Source organism: Fistularia commersonii, chromosome 10 (assembly GCF_037954325.1).
Source record: "Fistularia commersonii isolate RoL2024-O1a breed Wild chromosome 10, RoL_Fcom_v1.0, whole genome shotgun sequence".
Taxonomy (NCBI): Eukaryota; Metazoa; Chordata; class Actinopteri; order Syngnathiformes; family Fistulariidae; genus Fistularia; species Fistularia commersonii.
The window spans coordinates 4,172,805-4,199,952 of record NC_141293.1 but is presented as its reverse complement, the minus strand read 5'-3'; the positions used below and the strand labels follow the sequence as shown (position 1 = coordinate 4,199,952).

The 27,148-nt window shown below is 38.9% G+C and overlaps 1 protein-coding gene across 2 annotated transcripts; it reads left to right on the top strand.

The window, feature by feature from the left end:
* The first annotated feature begins 3,512 nt into the window (after positions 1–3,512).
* miga1 (mitoguardin 1) lies at positions 3,513–26,073 on the top strand. 2 transcript variants are annotated; one of them, XM_086153350.1, is made up of 16 exons: positions 3,513–3,650; positions 5,642–5,792; positions 9,141–9,312; positions 13,169–13,290; positions 13,365–13,497; positions 14,813–14,949; positions 16,649–16,772; positions 18,439–18,527; positions 20,410–20,519; positions 20,674–20,746; positions 22,084–22,170; positions 22,248–22,346; positions 23,401–23,535; positions 23,615–23,668; positions 23,746–23,862; positions 25,021–26,073. In XM_086153350.1, the coding sequence occupies exons 2-16, from the start codon at positions 5,694–5,696 to the stop codon at positions 25,231–25,233; spliced, it is 1,764 nt and encodes a 587-aa protein (XP_086009476.1). In that variant the 5' UTR covers positions 3,513–3,650; positions 5,642–5,693; the 3' UTR covers positions 25,234–26,073. The 2 variants fall into 2 exon arrangements, with proteins under 2 accessions (XP_086009476.1, XP_086009477.1); XM_086153351.1 differs by having other exon boundaries at positions 3,557–3,630.
* The last annotated feature ends 1,075 nt before the right edge of the window (positions 26,074–27,148 follow it).

The following is a 27,148-nucleotide window of genomic DNA, read 5'->3' as shown; positions in this document are numbered from 1 at the left end:
ACGTTACAGCTGCCTCCGCCCCCTTTCCGGTTAAATTGCACGTAATCCCGCCCCATCCGAAAAAAAAAATCACTTTATATTATGAACATAAGGACATTTGCTTCATCTTCTAATAATTCTGCATCTGTAATTTCACCATCAGTCCCAACATCAGTTAGCATCGCAGGAGTTGATACGCGATGCTAATGCGTTCAGTGGCGAAAACGAGCAAAGTGTGCAGGATTTTTCAACCAAATTTCAGGACAGAACGGTGTCACCTTGTGGCGAAAACAAAAAAAAAATGCATCTTTAATGGGATAAAACCTATCCCAAGCGCCATCTAGCGTGTTGACAATATGATGGATCAATAGCTCCGTGACAAGGCAACTTTATTTGTCCGCTGCTGCCAACAACAACAACGGTGAAATAGCAGGCAAATATGCCTGAGCATGGGAGTAGCATGTTACACAAAAGGTCATATCTAAAGAAGACGTGCAAAAAAAATAAACAAAATGTATTTCAAGATTTGCAAGAGCCCTGATTTTTTTTTATTGTCATGTACAGTGTAAGAAAATTACGATTCAGACGATAGACGAATGGCAATAGAAGCAAAAACAGACGATAGCACAATACGACAACGAGAGACAGTTAACAGTTAACTACAAAATAAATAACATTTTTTAAACAATCATTCCTGACAGTCAGCCATAATTTAAGTATGTGATAAACTAAGAAAAAGAAATACAAACTAGTATAGATTAAGGAGGGGGAGTAAAGCGGCTCCTAGTTAATAGTTAATAGATATCTATGTGAATTATAGACATATAAATATACAAACAAACACATGAAATCGCAAAAGTACAAAAGATTTGTTTTTGTTATAAACACTATAATGTTTCACACACACACACACACACACACACACACACACACACACATATATTTATATATATATATAATATATTTATATATATATATATTTGATATAATATATTTATATATACATATATATGATATATATAGTATATAATATATATTTATATATATATATATATGTGTGTGTGTGTGTGAAACATTATATACATATATACATATATATACAAACACACACACACACATATATATATAATATTATTGTAATTATAAATATATGTATATATTGTAATATTACAGTAATATATTGTAATTATATATATATACATTATTTTTGATTCTTCAATACCTTTTTAAAAGCAGTTACAGAGCATTAATATGATGAATAAATATCTCCTCATTAACCTTTACTGCTTCTGAAAAGGAATATAATGAGAATTTGTTTCACAGAAGGATACAACAAGCTGACATAGTGGCAAATAAACTGCATTTCTAATAAGCAACAAAAAAAAAAAATTTTTCTAAGATTCCCAAATGTATTTCGATGGAGGTGATTCTGTTTGGACAACTTTATTATACCACTTAGATTAAGTTCTTTGTCAGACAAGCAAACATGATATATTCTCCTTCTTTTCCTATTGGCTACTCTCTTCCAGGGTCTCCACAGCAAATCAACCTCCTCCAACTAACCCTGTTCTCTGTATCCTCTCCTCTTCCTCCAACTAACTTCATGTCTTCTTTCACTCCAACTAACCCTAAACCTATTGATCTTTTCTTAGGTTTTGCTCCAGGCCTGGCACTTCCAACCCCAACATCCTTCAACAAATAAATATTTAAGATAAGATAAGATAAGATAAGATAAGATAAGATAAGATAAGATAAGATAAGATAAGATAAGAACAACTTTATTTATCCCGAAGGAAATTGTTGTGCCAGAGTTTCAAGCAAAAACATAAACATAATAGATAATAGTAGGCAGGAGGGAGAATAAGAAATACAATAAAATATGAAGTGTCAAGGTTAAGGCTATCAAGCGTTTTAAGGTCTTAACAAGTACAAACATTTGAATATTCCCTTCGGCTAAAGGAAGAGGAATTAAAAAGTCTGATAGCCTCAGGTAGGAAAGATCTCCTGTGGCGTTCAGTGGAGCTCCTTGGTGGTATCAATCTACGATTGAAAGAGCTCTGACGGGACGTCAATGTGGCATGCAGGGGGTGATGGACGTTGGCCATGATGCTGAGAAGCTTCCTCAGTATCCTCCTCTCAGACACCTGCACAACAGACTCCAGTTCCACTCTCAAGACTGACCCAGCTCTCCTGATGAGCTTGTCGAGTCTGTTGGTGTCAGCTGTCTTGAGCCTGCTGCCCCAGCATGCAACAGCGTGGAAGATGACGCTGGACACCACCGAGTGGTAAAACATCTGCAGCATGGTCCTGCTGATGTTGGAAGATCTGAGCCTCCTGAGGAAGAACAGGCGGCTCTGACCCTTCTTGAAGATGGCATTGGTGTTCAAGGTCCAGTCCAGTTTATTGTCCAAGTGGACACCCAGGTATTTGTAGGTGTCCACAATGTCCACTTCTGTACCCCTGATGGTGACCGGATTCAGGTGGGTCCTTTGTTTCCTGAAATCCACCACCAGCTCCTTTGTCTTAGACACATTGAGCTGCAGGTGGTTCAGTCCACACCACTCCACGAACCTGTCCACCACGCTCCTGTACTCCTCCTCCTGGCCTCCGTTGATGCAGCCCACGATGGCAGAGTCATCTGAGAATTTCTGCAGGTGGCAGGACTGCGAGGAGAACCTGAAGTCTGAGGTGTAGAGCGTAAACAGGAAGGGAGACAGGACCGTCCCCTGAGGCGCCCCCGTGCTGCTCACAATGGTGTCCGACGTGATGTTTCCCAGCCTCACGTACTGCGGCCAACATGTGACAGGTAGTTGCTGATCCAGGCCGCGAGTGGAGCATCCACCTGCATGTCCAGAGGTCTTGTTCAGCAGGGCAGGTCCAATGGTGTTGAAAGCACTGGAGAAGACAAAGACTATGACTCTCACAATGCTTCCTGCCTCCTCAAGGTGGGTGTAGAGGTGTATTTACTCACTATCCCTCCTCTGTACATGACCCGACCATCTCAGTCTGGCCTCACTGACCTTCTCTCCAAAACATCTAACACGTGCTGTCCCTCTGATGGACTCATTCCTGATCCTCTGCATCCTCTCTAACTCCCAAAGAGACACTTAACATCCTCATTTCTGTAATAAACAGATCATCCACATGAGTCAAATAAAATATTTATTACGGTATATAAATGCAGAGCGCAGCTTACTTCACAGTCTCTTACCAATGTTACAATTTTTCACAATTCTGTGCAGTAAATTATTATACCTATATTATATATATCTTCACCAATATATTTATTGATATTCATTTGATGTTCACCAACCAAATCCATTTTTTTTTATTCTGATTTAGTGTGAAGCATGAAAGTAAATTGCAAAGTGTAAAAAAAGGATTTGTGACTTGAACAAGATTTTTAGACCCAACTTGTTAACAGGTGTTTTTTGTTTGTTTTTTGAAATCAAAAATAAATCCATGCGTCACCATGGAAACCGTAAAGGTATTTAATGTAATACCCAAACATTCCGGAAGGGGGCGCTCCAACACCGGAAGTCCTCTTATTTTGAAAGGAGCCGGTACCGGCGCCGCGGTCGAGTCCTTCACCGCCGGCAGCCAAGGACTGAGGGCGGTCGGAGGACCGGGGAGCCACCGTGAGCGACACAAGTGAGGCGGATACCACAAAAGTACTGTCTTTAACACCTTTTTTTTAATTTATGAATTGTAAGCTTTCACGAAGTGTTTTATGCGGTTTTGTGTTATTCGGGCTTGTTATATAATTTTTAGCTGCTATGAGCTGTGTTGGCTAACTGTTAGCTGGAAATCCAGAACAACAAAATGCCATGTGGTAACATATCATAATGTTCTTTTTGAATTCTGGTGTTGTATGTTATTCGTCAAACGGTTGTTTTTTTTTTTTTAAATATGAACTCCATTTGACAATCTTTGAAAGGAGTGTTTCCAGAGGTAAATACACTGTTTTGTAACTAATGTAACGTTTAACGTTGGCTCATCAGTAGTAGAGAAATTGTCCCATCAGCTTACAGAAATGTTTGCTGCAGTTTGCAAGCAGGCAATTGCGATATCCTTATTGAACACATTTTTATTACACTTTTTTCAAGCCCAAAAATAAGAATACAACTAAAAATAATTAATTGATCCAGTTGTCAAGTTGTTGCTAAAGGAAAAGGACGAATCTCCAGGATTGGATGTTGGATGGTATTTCCTGTATGTTATGGCATTTTTTCCAACTGCTTCTCTGTACGATCTACAGACACTTAAAAAGGAATGTCATGAAGCAAATATGAACATCTGTGAGAAGGATTAGCACTGAGCCAGGCCAAGAGTCCACCTAAAACGGAATAGTCGTCCACGTGATGAGATCCAGCTAGTGTTTTGTTCGAACTTAATAGGATATTGTCATTCTGTCATGACAGGTGGATGTGCAGGGATTTGAAGACATGTTCCCTCGCTCTAGAACGACAAAGCTTTTAATGTTTTTAATCCACTTAGATGCATTGTTCAGGCGTGTAGATGCATTGTTCAGGCGTGTAGGTGAAACCAAGTGAGTTTTGAAATGTGTCTGTGAAGGTTCTTGGTCGCCCAGGTCATGGTGCTCGTAAAATCCTGTTCCAGAATCTAAACTGCGTCAGTTTAGGGTCCCCTCCACGTCCCCAGTATATTTCGTCTGTCATCCCGAGACTTCTTCTCGTTCTAGAACTTAAGATCTGTGTTGATAAACTAAGCGCTTTGAAAAAACCTGTACGAATCCAGTTGCTTGGACAAGGTTCACAACAAGCCCTGAAATGCTTTCATTCCTTTGCTGGGTGTGCTGATGCAACGTGAGATTTTTCTTTTGTTAGACCAAGGTAAATACATGATTACTGAAAAAATAACTTTGAAACTGTAACAAAATGTTGCATATTTTTGCTTTGTCCAAATAACAAGCTTGCGTTTCATGTATTGAATACTTTATCATCTTAGTTGAATTAGATGAACCGTGTGTAAGAAGTAACTTTTAACCTGAAAATTGTCAAGAAGTTACTTGAAATATATTGCACATTATATGGCAATATTGCATGGAAAAAGAAATGATGCATTGAAATATTGTTGTAAAATGGTCTTGGATTAACAGATGAGACAGTTTGCTACTAAAGAATGGTCAAATAGTTGTTAGTCACCACATGACAAAGTGCGTTCAACCGCTTATTTACACCTGGTGATGTCATACAACTCACTGTTACCTAATTTTTTATTATTTAATTTATACAATTATTATATAATTATTATAATACATATATGTGTGTGTGTGTGTGTGTGTATATATATATATATATATAATTTTTATTATTATTTTGGAATATAGGTCAGTGGGGTTGTGGGGAAAAATAAACCCATGCGTGACATGTCACAGAACTCCTTGTAAAAGGGCTAAATTGCATGTCGAGAAACAACCAAGTGTAACTAGAAAACATCATTTCCACTTATGCAAAAAGACATTTATTGAAAAAGAGTGCCCTTTTAGAAAAAGTAACAAAAGATTTTAAATACAGGCCTACAGCTTGTGTCTTTGCACCGACTGAATGTCAGTGGCTTTGTGTAATACATGATAATACCCGTCCTGAGCCGCGAGGTTAAATCTGAACACGTTTCTCTCTCCTGTTGGCTACTCCGGCAGAATGGCCAAGAGGGCGTACGGGTTGCCTCGCCATGGATAGACCGCTGCCACCATGACGCACGAGACCCTCGCAAGCACCCAGCTGTCCGTCAAGGCTGCTGCCCTGCGAATGGTGAACCTGCCTCTGTCCGTCTATGGCTCTCTGGCTCAGGTGAGGCCCCTTAAAACTCCAAAAAAATGGCTAAAAGAGTTATTTTTCCCCCTGACGGATTATTTATTTGCATAGCAGAGCACCAGCGTATGAATTGTAGCTCAAATGAAGTGAGGCTGTCATTACAGACATGGATTTATATTGAAGAATGATAATCATTTCAAGCTGACCTCCTTGTTAAATTGTAATTAAAATTAAATGTTTGTAGCGACTAAGTTACAGAAACAGCCCTGGCGTTTTGACTCGTGAAAGACAGGGAAAACATGAAACAAGAAAAGAAAAATCAGTTTTGAAATACTTATTGAATTTGTTTTTTTGTTTTTTTTTTTCTATTCTTTCAGTTGGTGTGTTGATGATGATGTTCTAAAAGTTAAAATAATATAGTTTTATTGTTCTCATGAAATCAAGCGATGTCGCTGCTGGAAGGAAAAGTGATCATCACATGAATTATAGGAAACAAAGGCTTTTTATCAGACAATGTCTGGGTGTGCAGAGTAAAATCACCTATGATTGTCATCCTTGATGACAATCATAGGTGATAGGTTGTTGTCTGTTGTCTATTTATTCGTGGATTTTTTTTGTCAAACTATATCCTTTCTTCTGCCTTTCTATTTATATTCATACTCATATTTATGTTCGTATTTATTTCCCTTTTTTTTTGGACATTATAACTGTTATGCTGCTTTGACAAAGGCATTTCCCCTGTGGAGAAGTTTATCTTTATCTATAAAAAAAAAAGTTAAATCCATCCATTCATTATCATAGCTAGAGTGCAGTTGCAGGGTCTATTCTCCTGACATTTCATGTGGGAAAAAAAAAAAAAAAAAAAAATCTCAGTCAATAGAGAGTCGTTAGATTGTTTGAACTGACGCAATGAACTCAAATAACATCAAGAAGGAAGTCCACGAAACATCAACCATGCTGGTGTCTTGCTGTTTTGTGAACCAGTGTCACAGTCTTTTCCCCAAGTGTTGCATGACCGGAGTCACGTACACTTCTAACAGCCCCACGAGCCTGACATTTCCCCGGAGCTCTGCCAGAAACCGTATTCCAGTTTCACCCGTCCACCCTCCCGTTCCGATCAGCCGCCACTCTTAAAAAGACCATATCATCGGCGCGCGTTGTCATCGTTCCAGATAGCGTTTATGTAACGGGCCGTTGTTTGGGCCGAGCTGCAGCCGTGGGTTTGAGAATAATCTGCTGGTGTTTCTATCTATAGACGGCCGAGGGCTGCGCACGCCATGTCGAATTGATTCTCTCAAGTGAAGCCGCCATGCTGTCGGAGGATTGTCAGTTTTGCCTGTTGCGTCATCAGAGTCCAATGTCATTCCCATGCAGACAGTACGAAAGTGTTGGATGCAGCCGCGGCACTTTGCCCTAAACTTGACATTTTGCGAGCAGCGAGCAAGCACCAGTGCACGCACTGTAGAAAATTTCAAATCTCACTGAGGATTTTTGGTCATCACCATTTCGGCGTCAATTTTGGAAACGTATGCTCACATTTCGACTGAAATTCCCCTGTACGTATTTTCCTACTTCTAGCCCATCTGACTTTTCTTTGTGTCTTAAAGGCTGCAGAGCGTGTAATCTTAAAGAGGATAAAGGACAAAACTTGTGTCGTTTTAGCTGACAGGAGCAGCAAAATGAGTGGAGGCCAGTGAATGGCTACGAAAAAGTTGTTTTAACTCCAAAACCTTATGGGGTTTTAGAAGAAAAAGTCATCTTAATAGGTAGTAATATTAACTTAATACTTACTATTTAAATATTAAAATATTTAAATCTTTTAAATATTAAAGTTGAGAGAAAATAAGAAATTATCTTAATCGGTAGTCCCGGTGCAGACAAAACAACATTTTATAGTTTTCCCTGCATCACCAGAATAGAGACATGTAAATCACAATGAAATTCACATTAAATACAGCTTATTTCCAATGTAACTAGTTGAATCCAATTTTAGGATTTATTAGACCTTTTATCAAGTGATTTAACTAAAAATGATTGAAAAACAGATCTGACAGTAATAATACTTTCCAGGGCTTTTTTCACCCCACATTTGCAGGAAATCATTTGCCCGTTTAAGATAATTTTGCATTTTTTTGAAGATAAATCTCATGCCAAACATTTATTGAACATTTTTCATGTAATTTCTCAATTTTTTTTAAAGGGGTTTTCTTTGTGAGCTTCATTAAAACAACAACTTGTGTTTCACAATCCCCTAAAGGTGATTTTCTTGCATATTATACACACACATCGACTGTCATTCGTAACATCAGGGCGTTTTTTTTTTTTTTTTCCACCACATCTTTCGCGAGGGTGTTGTCGGTCCGCTGTCTATCTCTCTAATTCCACGTGAATGCAAGCTAATCCATCATGTAAATCCCTGGTTTCTCTAAATATTATGTCATGAGCGCTGCACTGGGAGCAAGGCAATGCTTGTTTCTGCTGTCAGTGAATTCGACAGTAACATTTTGACAGTGTAATAGTTACAGAACTGCAATATTTGCTTATCATTGAAACAGGGTTGAGATAACTGAAACGTAATATACATAATATGTCATTTTGATTCATGCCAAATAGAAGTACAGCTATTTTCTAAAAGTTTAAAAATTGTAGAAATGAAAATGAAAACAGTTAATGGTGTATTTGTGAGAGTCATGAGATCTCATGAAAATGTAACTAGGACGGTTTGAAACAGGTTGGCTTACAATAGAAAGTTATTATAATTTACAAAACAGGCTCTGGGGTGTTGTAAGATTTTACGAATGACAATCGATGTGTGTTTATAATATTCAGGAACATCGCCTTTAGGGGATTGTGAAACACAAGTTGTTGTTTTAACGAAGCTCACAAAGAAAAACCCTTTAAAAAATTGGGAAATAACATGAAAAATGTTCTCACATTTGGCATGAGATTTATCTAAAAAAAAAAAAGCTAAATTATCTGTAATGTGGGGTGAAAAAAGTCCTGGAAAGTATGATTACTGTCAGAGCTGTTTTTTAATCATTTTTAGTTAAATCACTTGATAAAAGGTTTAATAAATCCTAAAATTGGATTCAACTAGTCACGTTGGGAATAAGCCGTATTTGCTTTGCGTCTGACCTTTCCTCCACACCAAATTTGGTTTTGTGATGTTTTGATATCAGGAAAAAAAATCCTTTTTAATAGCCTAAAGCACCCAGTCAAAGAATCGCTTATGTAACGGCAAAGAAAAGCAAATACAGATTTTTGTGTTTTCCTGTTTTTTGAAACGCGCAATAAGCCTGCACTTTATTCACAATACAATTTAGCTGCTAGCATCTATTTTTATTCTACCGCGTGCATTAAACGTAACTCTGCTCGTCCCGCCAGGTGAGCGTCAGCGCCGGCACCAAGAAGCTGGTCGCCGCCACCGCCTTCAGTGCCGTCTCGCTACTCGTCCTCTCACGCCACTTCCGGAGGAGGAAGGGCAGGAAGAAAGCCGCGTTGCCGCCGCGGGAACAAGCCGGCTCAGCGTTATTCTCTTCGGCCGTTACGTGGAACGGTGAGTCTTCCTGAAAGCTCCACCTGCAGCCGTCTGACCTTTGAGCTCCATTTGGCGGTCAGACTCGTTGCAGAGCTGTGATGTAATCAGACGACCGCATTACCTTTAAGCGTAAACAGCGGCTCGAGATAAAAGCTCTCCGCTCATTAGAACCTACTTAGCAAAGTTCACCACCAGTGAGATAAGGCAAATAAACTGGAATTTAAGATTAAGGTTATGTCAGATGTCAATGAGTCACTTGTAGTTGACCTGTTTAATCTGGGTTAAAACTGATTTTTTTATTCTGAAAATTCACAAATTCAAGATGTCCAAACATTTTAAATAGTCCTTAGATTTGTTTAGGCTCCCAAATATTTAAAAATAAGAATGTCTGTTTGTCTCAACCTCACTCTGAATATTCATCTGATTTTCTATCTCACCAGCAGATCTGAGATCAAGCTGTTAGTATCTATGTATGCACCGGATAATCTTTAATATTTCAGGAATTGGAAACAATCACAGGGACTCTTCAGATCCAAAAGATTGGTCTTCAAAACATTCATTTTTAAAGACACATCCTATCACACACACACCCATTTATGGTGACCTGTAAGTCATTTAGATTTTAGCAATTTGTGAATTTATAGATTAGTGTTTTAACTATCTGAGAGCTAATCAAGTTTCCGTGTCTACATGGCAAGCTGGGAAACAATTGATTTTTGTCAGAATAACATACAGATCCAGTATTTTTGTCACCTTGAATCCTTTTGTTGCATTTTATTGCAACAGAATCCAGCATCAGGTTTTATTGTCACCTAGATTTCCATTCTGACCTAAAAAGCATCAGTCTTGAGATTCACTCGCCATGTTTCTGACATTTTAAATCGCTCGTCGCATCCAAAATGCGTCGGTTCTCTAAAATGTTCAAGTCATATCAAAAAGACCGATTAAACAAAACAGTCTTGCAAAACTCACAAGTCTTTATTGGTACGGGACGTCACCGACGCACTGGGAGGTTGTTAGATAACAACGGGCATAAAGGTCAAACAACAGTGACTCCCTAAACGCGACACCAGTCACGTCTTCCACAATACACCTGCTCCCAAGCGTTCTCATATATCCGGTCCTTTCGCTCAAGGAGAAACATCTCTGCGCCACAGTGAAACACGAGCCCCGTTGTAGCACAGGTTTTGTATCCAAGGGTTGTGCGGGAAAATCGGAAGCGACGCAAAGAGAGCGGCGCTTCATCTTGACACGGCAAAATCCTCGCACGTTCATCATTCATACGCCGTCAAAATATTATTAATCCTCATTTAGCATGAATGGATTCCAGATTTAAAGTGGTTGTTGTCATGTGGGCAATCTTAAATTATGTTTCCCTGCACAATGAAATTCTTACTTCGCAGTGCAGCCACATAGGTCGTGATAAACGAATCAGTAATAATAAGCATACTGTTGTAACCAGATGTAAACAGTTCAGGGAAATGTAAACAGTATAAGCAAATTAAAGCTGAGTGCAGCTTTGACTGTGCAAGCTCACAAAATGCAGATGCAGGTTGTATTCAGACAGTTTAAATAAACCGTTAAGCTACACAAAGAGTCGAGAGCAGCAGTGGCTGTGTGTTGAGACGCATTTTGTAACAACAGTGCATTTTGTAATAAACGTCCAAAATGTAATAACTTTTTCATTTCATTTTGTAATAAAGCTGCATTTTGTAATAAAGCCGCATTTTGTAATAAACTGCCCCAACGCATTTTGTAATAAAATTTGCTGCATTATGTAATAAGTTATTACATATTGAGAAGATTATTACAAAATGCACTTGCAACTTTTTTATTTTCTAGGAAATGTAATAACATGGTGCATTATGTAATAACAATTCTAAAGCATAAGTTTGTTAATTGTATTTTATTTTACTTAAAAGTATTTGTAAAAGCTAGGCCTATTATTAGTATCACTGTATTAGCCTAGTAGCAGTACTTAGCAATTACTATCAGTACACTATTCAAAGGTTGCATTAACAGAGAATATTCTATAAATTCCATGTTAAATTCCACTTAAGAGGAGAGAGCGCTGCCGGCTTGTAATCATTCACGAGGGACGTGCATCTCCACTGCCGTCACCATTCGATCAGATCTGATTATACGATGCATCCCCATGCAGGGTCTTAACCAGCTAGCAAAACCCGCCATTCATGACGACGCTATAAGGTCTTAAGTTTTTCGCTAAAAAAGCTCCTACACACTGAGTTATCCTCTGGGCTCTCTCAGGCTTTCATGGCAACTTTCTCTTCGATTTTTGGTTGGGCCGGGTCACTAGTTCTCTTCGTTGTTTGCGGAGGCTAACATTAGCTCGGCGTGCCATCGGCTAATGCGGTTCCCCACGTTAGTCTTGCGACTGAAGTATTTCATTTTTGCATGACAAGTTTTACAAAAGTCCTGGGTCTCTCAGGAACGTCATAGAAAGCAAAACGCTCCCGGACATCCAAGTTTGAAGATGGATGTGCGCTCTGAGCACCTGTCCAGGGATGTTGTCTGATCCGGTTGCCTTGCAATGGCTCTGTTAAGTTAAGCTATTTGTCCGACATTTTTGGAACCGTGTACCGACAACTCGAGCCTGTATGGAGTGGAGTCGGCAGGGAAAGCCTTTGCCTTCCTGGTTGCTCTGGCTTTATCCTGCACAGAAAGCTCCACCAGACTGATCCCCGCAATGCTGCTACAGTTTTACGATGCGGTTCAGCCTGTTTTCGTCTTTCACTGAGTGGTTCCAAAACCATCAGATATAAGAGAAAGAACGAGAATAAACCATTTTCATGTGAAAGTACATGCTCTGGGAGGCGTTAGGCGAGACCACATCGGTACTTGCCTCGAAAGTCTGGTTGCTGTCGATTATAGTTCCCAGGTTTCTCGTTTCCACTACCTGGACTTGAATAAACACTGGAGGGTCAGGTGGAGGCCTCTTCCTAAAATCAATAGTCATTTCCTTGGTTTTTAAAACAGTAATCGCTAATGATGAGCGCTCACACCGGTCCATAAAATCATTAACCTCAGGGCCGTGTATTGCATCCTTGTTTTTGAGGAGTGAAACAATCACAGGGTCGTCTGCAAACGTAGTCATATTCCTTTATTGGTGCAGACGCTGGCACTCATTTGTATACAGTATACCCTTGTTTTTCACGGGTGTTACGTTCCAAAAAGAACCCGTGATAGGCAAAATCCGTGAAGTAGAAACCTTTATTTTTTTTTACAATTATTATACAATTAAATACTCTATTATACATCGCTGCTGTTGTCCTGATGTTTTTTTCTTCCTTCTTTATGGAAGGAACGGAAGATTCATTAATTCCGTAATGCCGACCTACAGCCGCATAGCTTTTACCTTCCCTTAGCATGTCCAGAAGTTTAACTTTATCTGCGATAGATAGCATCTGCCGCTGCCTTTTGGGCCCTTTTGTCGGTCCGGAGCGTTTTGTCAACATTACGGGTTTTAGAGAATCTCGAAATTGCAAGAGAATTTGCACGTACGTAATGTAAATTTGGCAAGCTGTTTTACGTACGTGTACATATTAAACTGCAACGTTATTGACGCACAGGTAGAGAAGAAGCGGAGTGACTTTTTTTAGCCAATCAGAATGCAGAACGCAATGCACGATGCAAATCCGTGAAGTAGCGAAACCGTGAAAAGTAAACCGCTTTATGGTGGACCCTCTGTGGTCTGTCGGATAAAAAGTCCACTCGCCAACTCACAAGATTGTATGTGTCGGTGAGACGATATGCAACAAATGAATGGTTTTATACAGTAAAAAGTGGATGCGAAGTCAAAAATGTCGGCTTTCATCATCCCGTCTTGAAACTGTAAACTTCTTTGTTTACTCAGATAAGACCGGTCAACAAAATGCCCGCGCCTACCTGGACTCGGAGGGCGTCTACCCCTCAGGTCTGGTCCTGTCGGGGAGCGGTTACAGGAAGCTGTCGACGTCTCTGCAGAGCCTGGCATCCGTAAGACGAAGACACCTCCTGTCAGTTGAGAACCAGTAGAATTAGTGAAAGTTAACAGCGCCGTTCTGCCACAGGTGAAGAGCGTGAACTCGTCCAGCAGCAGCACCTGCGCGAATGAATCCATCTGCTGGGACCGACTGGGGGACGCCGACGTCCACGGCGTGGTCAACTTACCCGTCACCACGCCTGAAAACCTCTACCTTATGGGTAAAAGACACGCAGCCGTTTTACGTCCCACAGTAAAAAAAAAAGCCTAGAATGATATACTGCTCAAAAAAATAAAGGGAACATTTAAACAACACGATGTAACTCCAAGTCAATCACGCTTCTGTGAAATCAAAATGTCCACTTTGGACTCCATATTAAAAGTTGAGTGCAGGCTGTATGCATGCCGTATTTATGTATATAAATATTTATATTAGATAAAAAAGGAGCCAAAACTAACTGAAATTTAGTTTAAAAAAAAGGAAGGCTGCAGGCTGATGCAGGCTGTACGCATGCAGTATATAAATGTTTATCTTAAATAAAAAGAAGCCCAAATGAACTGAAATTTGATTTAAAAAAGGAAACTTTTTGATAAAAATGGCAAAAAAATGGGATGCCATACCAAAGAATTTGCTCAATCAGAATCCTTTTATTTTTATTTCTCCTTTATTTAACCAGGAAAGTCCCATTGAGATTAAAAACCTCTTTTTCAAGGTAGTCCTGAAAAATTTTTTTTTTTTTTTATTTTTATCTCGAGATTAAATATACTGCTCAAAAAAATAAAGGGAACACTTGAACAACACGATGTAACTCCAAGTCAATCACACTTCTGTGAAATCCAAATGTCCACTTTGGAAGCAACACTGATTCATTTTGACTCGTTTTAAGGACATTATATTGAAGTTGGATCAACCTGTAGTGTGTTTATCCTCTTAAATTATGAGTGTGACTCCAAATCCAGACCTCCATGGGTTCATACATTTGATTTCTATTTATAATTTTTGTTGTCAGCACCTTCAACTATGCAAAGAACAAAGTATTTAATAAGAATATTTCATCCATTCAGATCTAGGATGTGTTCCCTTTAGCTTTTTGGCAGCATATATAAAAGATTTGTAAAGGTAAAAATAACCCCTATTCTTCCGAACACTGAGGCACAAAATCTGTCTCACACAGACAAATAAATTCTTCCAAATTTGAAATCAAAGTACTTTTATTTCAACTAGTTTTGTGTTTAGTTTGTATATGCACTTAACTTCTTTCTATTTTTATATACTTTTCAGATATTTTTCCATTACATTTTAAGATTCAAAGTTTTTATTGTCCCTATTACAGTCTGGAAACATTTTTCTCTGTACAATGAAATTCTTATTTTGCTCTCCAGTTCAGCCAGATAGATAACAAAAACACAATAATAAGCATATAATTGCAACGATTGTGCAATATCCTACGAAATTGGATGTAATGTTTTGTATTTTTAGACAATTTTCTAATCAGCAGTTGCTGTAATTTAGCTGATTGCATGTGTTTTCTCCAGGTATGGATTTGTTCGAGGAGGCCTTGCGGCGTTGGGAGGAGGCGCTGACATTCAGGAGCCAACAGGCCGAAGACGACTCGAGCTGCGCCTCCATAAAGACGGGAGCCGGAGACGCCATCGCCGAGCAGAGCATGGAGGTGAACACACACACACACACCCGTTCATATTTTCAACATCCCGTGTTTCCCGTGCCTTCGCCTCGAAGTTTGGGTTCTGCAACTCTTCATACTAAACACAGGTCTGGGGGCTGTTTTGCAGTAAAACTCTGTTTCCCATAAGATCGCACATATACAGATAATATTTTTGAACTTTGTTCCACAGAAAACCAGGAAGAAGCCCTTAGATAACGTAATTTGTTTTATTAATATGCACCTGAATTCAGAGAGGCAGTTTCACAATAAATATAAGAATAAGAACAACTTTATTTCTCCCGAAGGAGATTGTTGTGCCAGAGCTTCAAGTAAAATCTAACAATAATAAATAATAGTGGGAAATTGTATAAACAGTAAAAAAAAAGGGGGGGGGAATAAGGAATACAAATAAAAGTATAAAGTGTCAAAGTCAAGGCTATAAAGTGTTTTAAGGTTTTAAGTGCAAAGATTTGAAGATTCCCTGCAGCTGAAGGAAGATGAATTAAAAAGTCTGATAGCCTCAGGTATGGTCATAATATGGTCATAAATCAGGACTGGACGACAGGGAAATCTATTAAATACTATATATTTAGTTTTCATTTATTGGTATTAACCATTGCATTTAGTTATTTTAAGGTATTACTAATATATGCATGCCATTATCCTCTGATTTGGAACAAAACTGATGGTATTACAGAAGATAACTTGATGATAAAACTTGAAAATGATCCCTGTCCCTTCCAAAATTAGCTGGTATTATTAAAAAAAAAAAAAAAACACAATATAGCATCACAGGTAGATTATATTCATAGATAAATATCCCACCTTCATCAATGTAGTTCTCCTTTTCAGTGCGAGGTGGTGCCACCTGGTGCTGGTTCAGAGGAACGCTGATGTTTCTCCTAACGTCACTAGTCTGATTTTAAAACGACGGGAAATCATTTCTCTTCAGACGACCAAAGGGCAAAAAAAACAACTAGAGCGAACCCGTGGAAAAATTTGAAAACCCGAAAAAAGATGCCGCTTTAACCTCATGCATCTTTTTCCACGAGCCTACAGTAGCCTGAATTGTTGTTTTTTTTTTTTTTGTTTTGTTTTGTTTTTTTTAACCTTTAAACTGTCCTTTAAATGCTAAATGAAGACGGCCTTTTTTTAAAACTCGCCGTCCGTCAACCTCTTTATTTTAAAGGGTGCGGATTAGACGGCGTCAAATAGTTAAGCTTTGCCACCCAAACAGACATGCGACAGCCCAACCATCTGTCGTTCATCTTAATGAAGTTTAATGAAGTCCGTGCACGCATTCCCAAGGAAGACATGGAGGAGCCTTTTGAACTTAAAACAAAGTGCGAGCTGGAGTTTCCAAAACAAATCAAAAATAAACTACCCCTTTCTAGTTCTCGTCGGATGCAGTGGTTGCATCACTGGAGGTTTCACTGCAGGAAAAAAGAAAAAAGAAATATGTTCGGATTTTAGATGGACAAAATGAATCGAAACGACGACTGCATCATGATGATTATTCTATGAACTTGCTTTTAGCTCATCTGAAATTCTTTAAAAATGAGTTTTCTCAACGGACCGCCGTCGATATGCAGAGATTTTAAGCCACGTTGCATTTAACCAGCGTTAAAACCGCGCTGACGACATGGGTAGTCTCCAGGTCCGTGTCCTGACCTCTGTCAATGTGTGCGTATTTTCGCGCCCGTAGGACGTCATCAGCTCCGAGTTCATCCACCGGCTGAAGTCTCTCCTGCAGAGAGCTTACCGCCTGCAGGAGGAGTTTGAGGGCGTGCTGGGAATGTCCGAGGCTTCGTCCCAAACAAACAGCCAGGGTGAGTCCTTTTCGCAAAGACGACCTCCGCAGCAGTATCAATAAACTTTGTCATGCTCATATATCAAATTAAATATCCCCGTTAAATGCATTTCAGAATCGGAATCGGGAATTTGCTTTTCGTTTGTAATAAAAATAAAATAAAAAGAACGGTAAAGATCAAAATAAATGAATACAAATAAAGTTAAAGGTATGGAAAAATATATAGATGTCTATTTACAAACACATGTAGATGATTACGTAATAATTTTGTGTAAAATGAGATGAGATGAGAAAAACTTTATTAATCCCGAAGGAAATTGTTGTGCCAGAGTTTCAAGTAAAAAACATAACAGTAATAGATAATATTAGAAAGGAGGAATAATAAGTAATATAATGAAATATGTATTGTCTTAACTGTTAGCAGTAACTACAAAGATTTAAAAAGTAGGGGTTAAAAGTAGGGATTATTGATTTGGATTTTATTTAAACACTATTAATCCATTCCAGACCCATGTTTTTTTGCACCCCCAAAAAAAGTGTACCGTAATGAATGTCGCTGAAATGCAGATTGTTGGGTTTACAATGTCACGATTACTGTAATCTGGAATATTAAGAGCATCCGAATAGAAGCGGCTAAAAATAACAAAATAAATCTATGTGTACAGATATAGGCCGCACTTACCTATAAGCCGCATTTTATTGAAATACATACCAATAACATCCGCAAATACATATTGGAAATGCTTTTTTTTCCCAAACACGGATGATGTAAAAGACTAATAATCAATAACACAAGAAAAAGTCCATCCATCCGTCCGTTTTCTATCCCCGCTTCATCCGACTCCAGCTGATCCCCATCTTTTTCCTGCGCACTAAAACCATTAAAATCGTCTTCTTCGGTGTCAGAATTGAACGGCCTCAGAATTTCACAAGAATTTGCGGTCCGATGTTTTTGTCAGCATCAAGTTCGTTAGCCCCCGAAAAAAAATCCATAAATAAGCTGCATCGTTGTTTAAGCCGCAGCGTTCAAATCGCAGCGGTTTATCGTCCGGAAATTACGGTCGATAGCGCAGTAATATCAAATTAAATTTCCCCATTAAATGAACCGAAACGCTATTAATCCACTCCCGCCTCACGTTTTTAGATCAGAAAAATGTACTTTATAAATCAGAAATGATGTATAGAAAAATGATAATACATAATAAAATGGTTTTATGAAGTGTTTTCACCTTGAAGATGGGGAGAAGATACCGTCCAATTTTAATTTCAAGCTCTACCGCTTAACCTAATTTACCGGACGCACACTTAACGCTGCGATTTATTGCTAAATTTAACTTGCCCGCTTTGCAACGCTTTATCGTTTTAGAGACGGAGTGAACGCCGCTCCTCTTTTTAAAACTAAACGACTCTTCCGATGCTCACCGACATCTTATCCATCTTTTCACGCACGCCTCGCTCTCGTTTGTGGAGGCCCGACTGTTTTTAGCACCGCTTCACGGACAGCGCTTGCAAAACAAACGTTCATCCCACTTGCTCGTTACTCAGACCTCGGCTCCTACCAAAAAGCAAAAGAAAAAAATAGCCAGAGCGACGGCTCGTATCTCAGAAAACCAGTGAGTCGAGTCAGAGCGATCGTACGCCCGGCTGTCATTGATCCCCCGTCTCCGTCCGATTTGAAATTTTAGACTTGTCGGCCAGAGAGGAGCTGGAAGAGGGCGGTCTGAGAGACAGCATCAGCATCGCCTCCACGGACTCCTTTGTCTCCGCCGCCGAGGTGAGGGTTCGCCGAACCATATCTCTGACCGCCTGCTAAATATCAGCCTTTACACATCGATTCTCGACAGTTCTATCCAGCCAGATGTGTAATATTCCGTAGGAATATATTGTTGCCTTAATGTTGATGTCATAAGGTTGATGCCTTAGTTTGATCCTTTAATGTTGATGATATGTATACTATATAAGCGGTATCCTCCAACCGACATTGGGGCTTCTTCTTCTTATTCTCTCTCTGGAATATGCTCTGCCATTAAAGCCTACACCCGTTATAACGTCCCAAGGATCGTTCTTGTACACACGGTACATTTCTCAAACCGAGAAACATTACAGGATGCAAGCTTCGTTCGAAGGCCGGCGGGCGGCTAGCGACGGTAACGCGGGACGGTTTAATCTCCTGGCCTCGGACGTTAACCGAAGCCGATGTTTAAACTCAACTTCTCCAAAGGTCAAGGTGCAAACGCTGACATTAATGACTTAATTCCACGTCAATTACAGTTTACGGCTTCGGGTTAAACTGTGGTCTCGCGCAGCCGCACGCGGATACTCAACCGGATCCTGCGTTGGAAACGGCTTCAGCGTAAGAGCATCTAAAACGCATCTCCAAAATCAGCAATCGGATTGACCTTTTCCTCCCGACGATCCGACGGCGTCGGGTTCCACGTCTAACTCAGCAACCCGCGGCTCCCTGTGGCGTTTGAAAATAATGAACCAGTATTTAATTATTATTGTAATTGATTCATTTTTCCGATTCAAATATTATGGCGACTTTTTCACATCTAAATAAAACAATATTTCTGTCGCTCTTAATAAGCAACTGCACACGCCAGTAAAAAGATGGTATTTTTGGTTTGTTCTGCTTCTTTCTTTCTTTTTTTTTTTTTTTTTCCCTTGAGTACAAGAAGGACTCAAATAGACATTGAGCATTTTGCTTAAAAGTAACCTTCAACCCAATGCTGTTTTTTCAGAGTTCAAAATATTTTGTTGCCTCCTGAAATGACATTTCGCAGATTTCTCTGCAGTTGTTCGAGGATATAAAAAAAAACGGCAACACATATTTTTTTTCTTACATAACATAAAGGCAAAAAAATTACAAAAATATTATTATTAAATTCTGTTAATTCATTTTAAATTTCAAAATTGCTTCACTAATAACTAAAAAATTAATTTGAAAAAAAAAAAAAAAAATTCAAGTTTTGGTTTGAATTCATTTTTACATTTCAGAAGGGTTGTGTGGTTTTCTTTACTGTGGGGAAACGGCTCCAAATGGTTACTTGAGCGGTAAAGGATGCCGAACCCGGGTCGAGACTGTAACCAAGACCTCAAAAGTCCTTCTTGTTGCTCGAGTCCTGCTCTTGACCCACATCATGCAAAAAATAGAAACAAGGAACCGAATCTCCCGCAGACTTTACTACTTTACCGCCCCGCTAAGCGCCTCACTTAGCCCGCTCCGGATGTGAGCGTGATTGAACGGTTGAAACTCGAGAAAATCAGAGAGGCCACAATGTAGTTTACAAGTCCGTCTTGAGCTTTTAGGAGGGAAAGCGGGTCACGCTATAAATAGGGTGCGCAACACACCGCACCTGCGGCTGGAAGCCCTGAGATTAAGTCATTTAAGTGGGGAGATTTACATAGACTGCTCGTCTAAGTCAACGTACAGCACGTGTATTTGTTATTTGTTTGTTTTTCCCTAAGCGTGTATCGGTCCGTAGAGTAAGGGTCGGCCATCTTGGAATTTACTCGACCGCTACCGCTAGCCCCCAAGCTAACTGTTTTTAACTTCTTCTTGAAACCACCCGCATGAAAGACCCGTCTTTCAGATCGATTCGATTTTTTTTTTTTAAAAGCTTTTCGTTTTGACTCCCGTCACGTATTTTAATCAGCTGACGGAGAACAGGGAGCTCAGGAGCCTCTATATTCTCGGCCACCATCCGTTCTACGAGGAGGCGCTGCAGATGGCGGAAGAGGGCCTCATCTCCTGCAGGGTGCTACGGTAACCAGCAACACCACACGCACCGAATCACTTCTAATCTGTTTAGCGAAGCAATAATTTAAGTCAAATAAAAGCTCGAGCAGATTTAAAAGCAAATAAAAACTCGAAGGATCGAACGTTTGACGCCGTCGTTCTCCTTTATGTTCCCCGTCAGAACGGAGATGCTGGACTGCCTCGGGGACCTGGACTTCCTGGCCAAGTTGCACTGCGTACGACAGGCCTGCCAGGTACGCAAGAGCCAGAGCGGCACGACCAGACACCTACTTTTCAAAAAGTGTTTTGGCTGCAGAAGCCATTTATTACAAAAGAAAAAAAAATAAGGGCGTGCCGTAGTCAAACTGTTTTTTTTTTGGCTTTTGGAAGAAGATCGAGCGCAGTTCTGTGCAACTTTAAAACAGAATTATCTGGATTTAAAGTTCACCTACACAAAAATATTCACATCTATTCCGATCAAAACGATTTTGACCCAACATTACTCCATAAAATTAATTTTTTTGGGGTGATTTCTTGTTTACTGAAGGGCAGGGGGATTTTAATTAAAATGTATTTTATTTTAGCTCGTTCATTATTAAAATTTGAAGATTATCTTGGAACATTCTAAATATTTTTGTCGCTCTTAAATACGCGTCACAGCTAGCAAACGGCAAAAAGTCACATGTTTTGTTGCATGCAGAAATATAATTTCCTTTACTCTGCAGTTGTTTATTGATTTAAAAATATATATATATGCAGCACATTTTTTGTTTATACGTAGCATAAAGGCAAAAAAAAAGAAACGTGATATGCTGTGTTCACTCATTTAGAATTTCAAAATTACTTGTATAGTTTAAAAAAATTATTTAAAAAATAAATCTTATTCATAAATTTTATTTAAAAACAAAATGATAAAATAATAATAATAATAAATAATAAAATAATAAATAATAATAAAATAATAATAAAAAATAACAATAATAACAAAATAATAAAAAATGTAAAATGTGTCACACCCTAACTCCGTTGTCAGTTTTTATTTTTGTTGGTGTGGCTCCATTTATATTCAGTTTATATTTGTCATTATTATTGTCACTGTTTATGTTCTTCTTGTTTTTGTTGTTTTGGTTGTCTATTCTCACCCTTGCTGTTGTTTTATTTTATTTTTTTCTTCATTCTGTTGTCTGTTTTTATCCTTGTTATTCATTTTCTGTCTTTTGCTATCTTTTAATTGTCTCTTTTATTTATATTTATACTCATATTTATTGATATTGTCATTGTTGCGCTAGAATTTCCGCTATAGGGATCAATAAAGAATCAATAAGAATTCTAGCTTACTTGAGCCGTGTCCAGTGATTTTGCAAATACTGTATAATTCCAAGAAGAAAAAAAAAGGGAAATTAGCACCGTAATTCCCAGGAGGCTTGCAAGAAATAACATTTTTAGAAGTCAATGATCCCTCTGAATGGAAACATTAATATCAATAGTTGCAACTTTGATTTATATGAAATCGTCCAGCATTGCAATCCGCTTTTTAAGATTTTTTTTAGATTACAATTCAAATTTAATAACAGCTATGTTCCGCCCTCAGCTCATCCTGCGTGAGCGGACGACCAGGACCTTTCTGGCCGAGACGGGGAAGAAAATACTGTCATCCATCATCGTGAAAGCACAGAAGGTGGGACGGAAACCCAGGCGACGGCCGCCAACCGCGCCGGGCGTACCTTTTAATGACGCACGACGTTTGTGTTGCAGAGCCCAAAGAGATTCGAGGAAGCCTTCGAGGAGATGATTTCCTTCTTGGAGAACACGGAGCACTGGGAGAACACGGAAATGGAGCTGGCCATGCGGGGGGTAGGAAGACAAGAAGCCGTCCGCCTGTTCATCCGTTTTTCCCAGGCTCAAAATAATATAATCATCCCATGCTAAAAGGAAAAGACAGACAAAAAATTGCAAGCAAAAAAAAATTTTTCATCTAATTGAATAAATTCTGAAGCGTAAAAGTATAATCAAAAAATTTATAATATCAATATTAATAATAATAACATAAAAAAACATCACTATGGACCGTAAATATTGGAAATATCAATATAAGGAAAAAAAAGAAAACACATCAAAAGTGCTCCTAAAAAGAAAAGATGATTTATTTTACAAATAACACCAAAAAAAAAACGTAATCTCGTTTGATATATTATGTCATTTTAACATTATCTTGTGATAGCCAAGAAACAGATACTTAAAATTTTTGTACAGAATTACAGATATGGGGTATGAAAAACTGTCATGATCCAAGGGCTTCTTATTCTTATTCTTATTGGTATAAAACATAAAATATTACATATCAAATATATACATATATAAATATATATATATATTTATATACAATAAAAAAGATGATTTATTTTACATATAACACAAATAAACAATCAAAAAACAGATCAGACCAACAGAGCAAACTAATACAGGCAGCAAGAAAATAGGGTATGGTTTTAATTTGCTCTGTTGGTCTGACCTTTTTTTTATTTATTTTTTTTATTTTTTTTATTTTTTGGGTTATTCGTAAAATAAATCACCTTTTTTTTTTGGGAGCACTTTTGATGTGTCGATTTTTTTCAAAACTCTCCTTTTAAAACTTGACCCGATTTTCTTGCAAATGCTCAAATTCATGTTTTTTTGGTTTTTTTTTTTTATTTTATTAGAAAATATCAGTGTTTTCGTGTAGGTAATGGTTACTAACGGACATCCCATCGGAGGTCCAAATTATCAAAGCAAACGACTAAATTGCCCTGAAATGCAAAAAAAAAAAAAAAAAAGGAATTTTCATCTTGCTGATCATTCAAAAATGTCCTTATATCGCTTAGCTTTGTGGTCTTCTAACATAAGACATTTTGATATTAATCCTCACCAGGTGAAGCACTTGAACTTCTACGACATCGTGCTGGATTTCATCCTCATGGACTCGTTCGAGGACTTGGAGAATCCGCCCATCTCCATCCAGAACGTGATCAACAACCGCTGGCTGAACAGCTCCTTCAAGGAGACGGTGCGTAAACCTCCGGGCGTAAAAACCTCCGCTTTGGACCCCGAATCCGCAGTTTCATCCCCCGATGTCCGTTTTCCAGGCGGTGGCGTCCAGCTGCTGGTCCGTGCTGAAGCAGAAGAAGCAGCACATGAAGGTCTGAGCTACAGTTTTTTTTTTTTAGTATCTGGAACGCCGAAGCAAAAATGTTTAACCTCCGCCGCTCCGTCTCAGGTGCAGGACGGCTTCGTCGGACGTTTCTACACGGTGTGTGAGCAGATCAGCCCCGTCTTGGCCTGGGGTTTCCTCGGGCCGAAGAGCTCCCTGCACGACCTCTGCTGCTTCTTCAAGGTCAGCCACGACGCAAAGCCACATCCCTTTTTAGACAGGAGTCCCTGCTTTACAAAAAACAAATGAAAATCCGCTAAGTTGCAACCATATTTTTATATTATATGCTGCTCAAAAAAAATAAAGGAAACACTTAAACAACGCGACGTAACTCCCAAGTCAGTCACACTTCTAAGAAATCAAGCTTAGGAAGCAACAGATTCATTTTGATTTGTTTTAAGGACATTATATTGAAGTTGGATCCGCTGGAGTGTGTTTTTCCACTTTTCAACCGAGTCCAGACCTCCATGGGTTCATACATTTGATTTCCATTGATCATTTTGTGTGATTTTATTGTCAGCATATTCAACTATATAAAGAACAAAGTATTTGATAAGAATATTTCATTCATTCAGATCTAGGACGTGTTATTTAAGTGTTCCCGTTATTTTTTTAGCAGCATTTATAAAGACAAGTTGAATCACTAATTTCTGATTGTTAAAGGACAAAATAACCCCTTTTCTCCCGCAGTGCATATATTATTTACATTATATCCATATTTGCTTTAATAAATTATTTAAATATATCTATTTATTATTATATTTATTATATATATATACATATATTTATATTTTATATATTATTATTAATTACGCTCCTTGCACTCCTATAAACACTTCCTGTGAATTGAATGCGTGCTTTGGATATGCAGAGAATGACGCTACAGTCGCTGAGCCAATCAGAACCCAGGATACAGAACACCGTGAACACCTAGAAAATTACTGTAAAAATGATTGAAATACTTAAAAAAAAAAAAGGTAACAGCTCAGTCAGAGCAAAAAATCTGCAAAAAATATTTGGAAGCGATTCTTTGAAAAACTTGACAGATTCATTGAAATTTAAATGAAAATCCAGATTTTAATTCACGGATTTCTCATTATACTACAGGTCTTTGCAGTTTTATATCGTACTTTTAATCTGCTATATGGTGAGGGACAACTGTATTTCTATTCAAGGACTTAGGGAAGTTTGGGTAAAAAAAACAAAAAAAAATTGTCTTAATAGGTGAGAAAACCTGAAAGATGAGACTGCTGAAGCTTCTCCATCATCCTCCGGTGACCTTCTGGAGCTGTGAATCATCTCCGGTTACGACATCTTTTAATACTTGCGTCTTTCCTCCAGGACCAGGTTGTCCACTTCCTGAAAGACGTCTTCGACCTGGACAAGGTGCGCTACACTTCGGTGGAGAGTTTAGCCGAGGACGTGCTGCACCTGCTGCACCGCCGCTCCGAGCTGCTGCTGGCCTTCCTGGGCGCCGACTCCCTGCGCCACGCCAACGGCTGCAACGGCCCGCAGGTGATCCAGAACGGCCTGCTGGAGGCCCGGGTGCAGTGACCCTCCAAAAAAAAAAACAGGAACTCCAGTGGACCAGGAGCAAAAAGATACGACTCCGGATGTTCCAGAACTCCACACCGGGAAGGAAATCCGGGGTCTCTCATCCACCCGTCATTCCCAGTCCTTGCAGGAGGACCGTCGACTCCCTCCCTCCTTCCTCCACTGTGCCATGACAGCGCATGTTGAGTTGAAAAGCATTACGGCAATATCAGAGATTCTGACGCAGAAGGACGAACTGTATCGCAAAGTAAAATGTAATATTTTATTAAGCAGCTATATATGAGGTTGAATTTGTGATTGTGGTTATTTAAGAGACGTCAAATGTATTTATATTTCTGTATCCTAAAAGCGGGGAAGCGGAGTGGTTTTGTTTTTTTTTGTTTTTGATTCGGTTAACCGCTCACATAAAGGGAATGAAAGTCACACATTTGAAACATATCCAGTCACGACCGGACAGTTAAAACAGAACCGAAGCCCCGGCTGGTCCAAGCATTTATGAAGCCTTACCGTCAACATCAAGCCTTTTCGTCATTGAATGTAAGCGATTTTCCCTCCCTTGTTTTTGACATGCGTACGTGTCTGTCGGGTCCTCACTGCCGTGTAAAGAACATAGATTTAAGTGTATAAAGCAATAAGACTTCAAATCGCACCTTGAAATGTTTTCTAGGAGTCACCGGGTTTCGGAACCGAGGTTCATTCATATCAAGATCTCGTGACCTTTGCATCGTTATTTACTGCAGACGAGCCGGGGGTCACGTGGAAGGAAATTGATAGCACCGCATTCACGACCTGTATTTAAGGTCACATGCTAGATAAGAAAAATAAACTTTTGAGTCCTCTCCAGCCTGCTTTGTGTTTTTCGGTGTATATAAGTGCAAGATGATGCAATGCAAAAATTCTACTGAATTCATGTATTTGTCCCTTAAATTTGTCCCCCATCAAAACTCAAAATTATATTCACGTACAATATTGGTTACATGTGCACCACGTTCGTGCTTCAGGATTATTTCACTTATGTTCTTCCTGGGTTCACTATTTGCTTTCTTTGGTCCAATGATGATTTAAAAAAAAAAAAAAAAAACATTCTATCATGCAAGTTTTTTTACGTTCTTGAAGGATAAAATTTACACCAATTTGCCCTTCGTATCATCAAAAATTCTTATTTAAGGTGATTCCTTAAGTAAATAATTATTAATGAATCAAAAATATCTGATATCGTGTTTCCAGTCCAGGAGAGCATTTTCAAAATCAGGAGGATAATTACTGACGACTGTGTTTTATAGTATGTTTAAAAGAAAATATGGGCCCACCTTATTTGTTACAACTTTATTAAGGAACATTGCAACATTTCAAAGTCAACAGTTTATGCAAGATACAAACCATTGTATATTATACACAGCACATGAAACCTTTTTTTTTTTTTTACCTCTAAGGCATGCTCCTGATCTTTTTCTTCTACACCCCCACGAACTCTGGATTGAAAACACTCAATGCTCAAAGGGAGAGCATCGCACATTGACAAGAGTGAAAAGCCCCACAGACAGATTTAACTGATAAACCCCCACAACTAAAGAAAAATAGTGCATGTCATGACTTTAGTTCCTGTCCTCATCCAACGTTCCACAGCATTGTCTCATTACAATCATTTTACTGAAAGGTTATACTGAACGTGTTTCAAGCAAATCAGAATGAAAAAACAGCCATCAGACAGCTCTAAACACACTATGGCATGGTTAAAAGACAGTCAATCCGAGCTAAGAAAGACAAGCATGTATCTAACCAACACTTTGCAATCACAGAACGTTTAATTTCATTGCGTTGCCGTTTTGTTTTTTACCTTATCACTGGAGCTCTTGAACGGTCTACGTTCAGCAGTGGGATTGACTCAAAGGATTCCTCCTTTTGGGGACAAACT

Excerpts from the sequence above, each read along its gene's own strand:
- miga1 (XM_086153350.1), top strand. The coding sequence starts at position 5,694 with ATGACGCACGAGACCCTCGCAAGCACCCAGCTGTCCGTCAAGGCTGCT. Across the intron at positions 5,793-9,140 it reads TCTATGGCTCTCTGGCTCAG|GTGAGCGTCAGCGCCGGCAC; the intron begins GTGAGGCCCCTT and ends TCGTCCCGCCAG. Across the intron at positions 20,520-20,673 it reads ATCTCCTGCAGGGTGCTACG|AACGGAGATGCTGGACTGCC; the intron begins GTAACCAGCAAC and ends GTTCCCCGTCAG.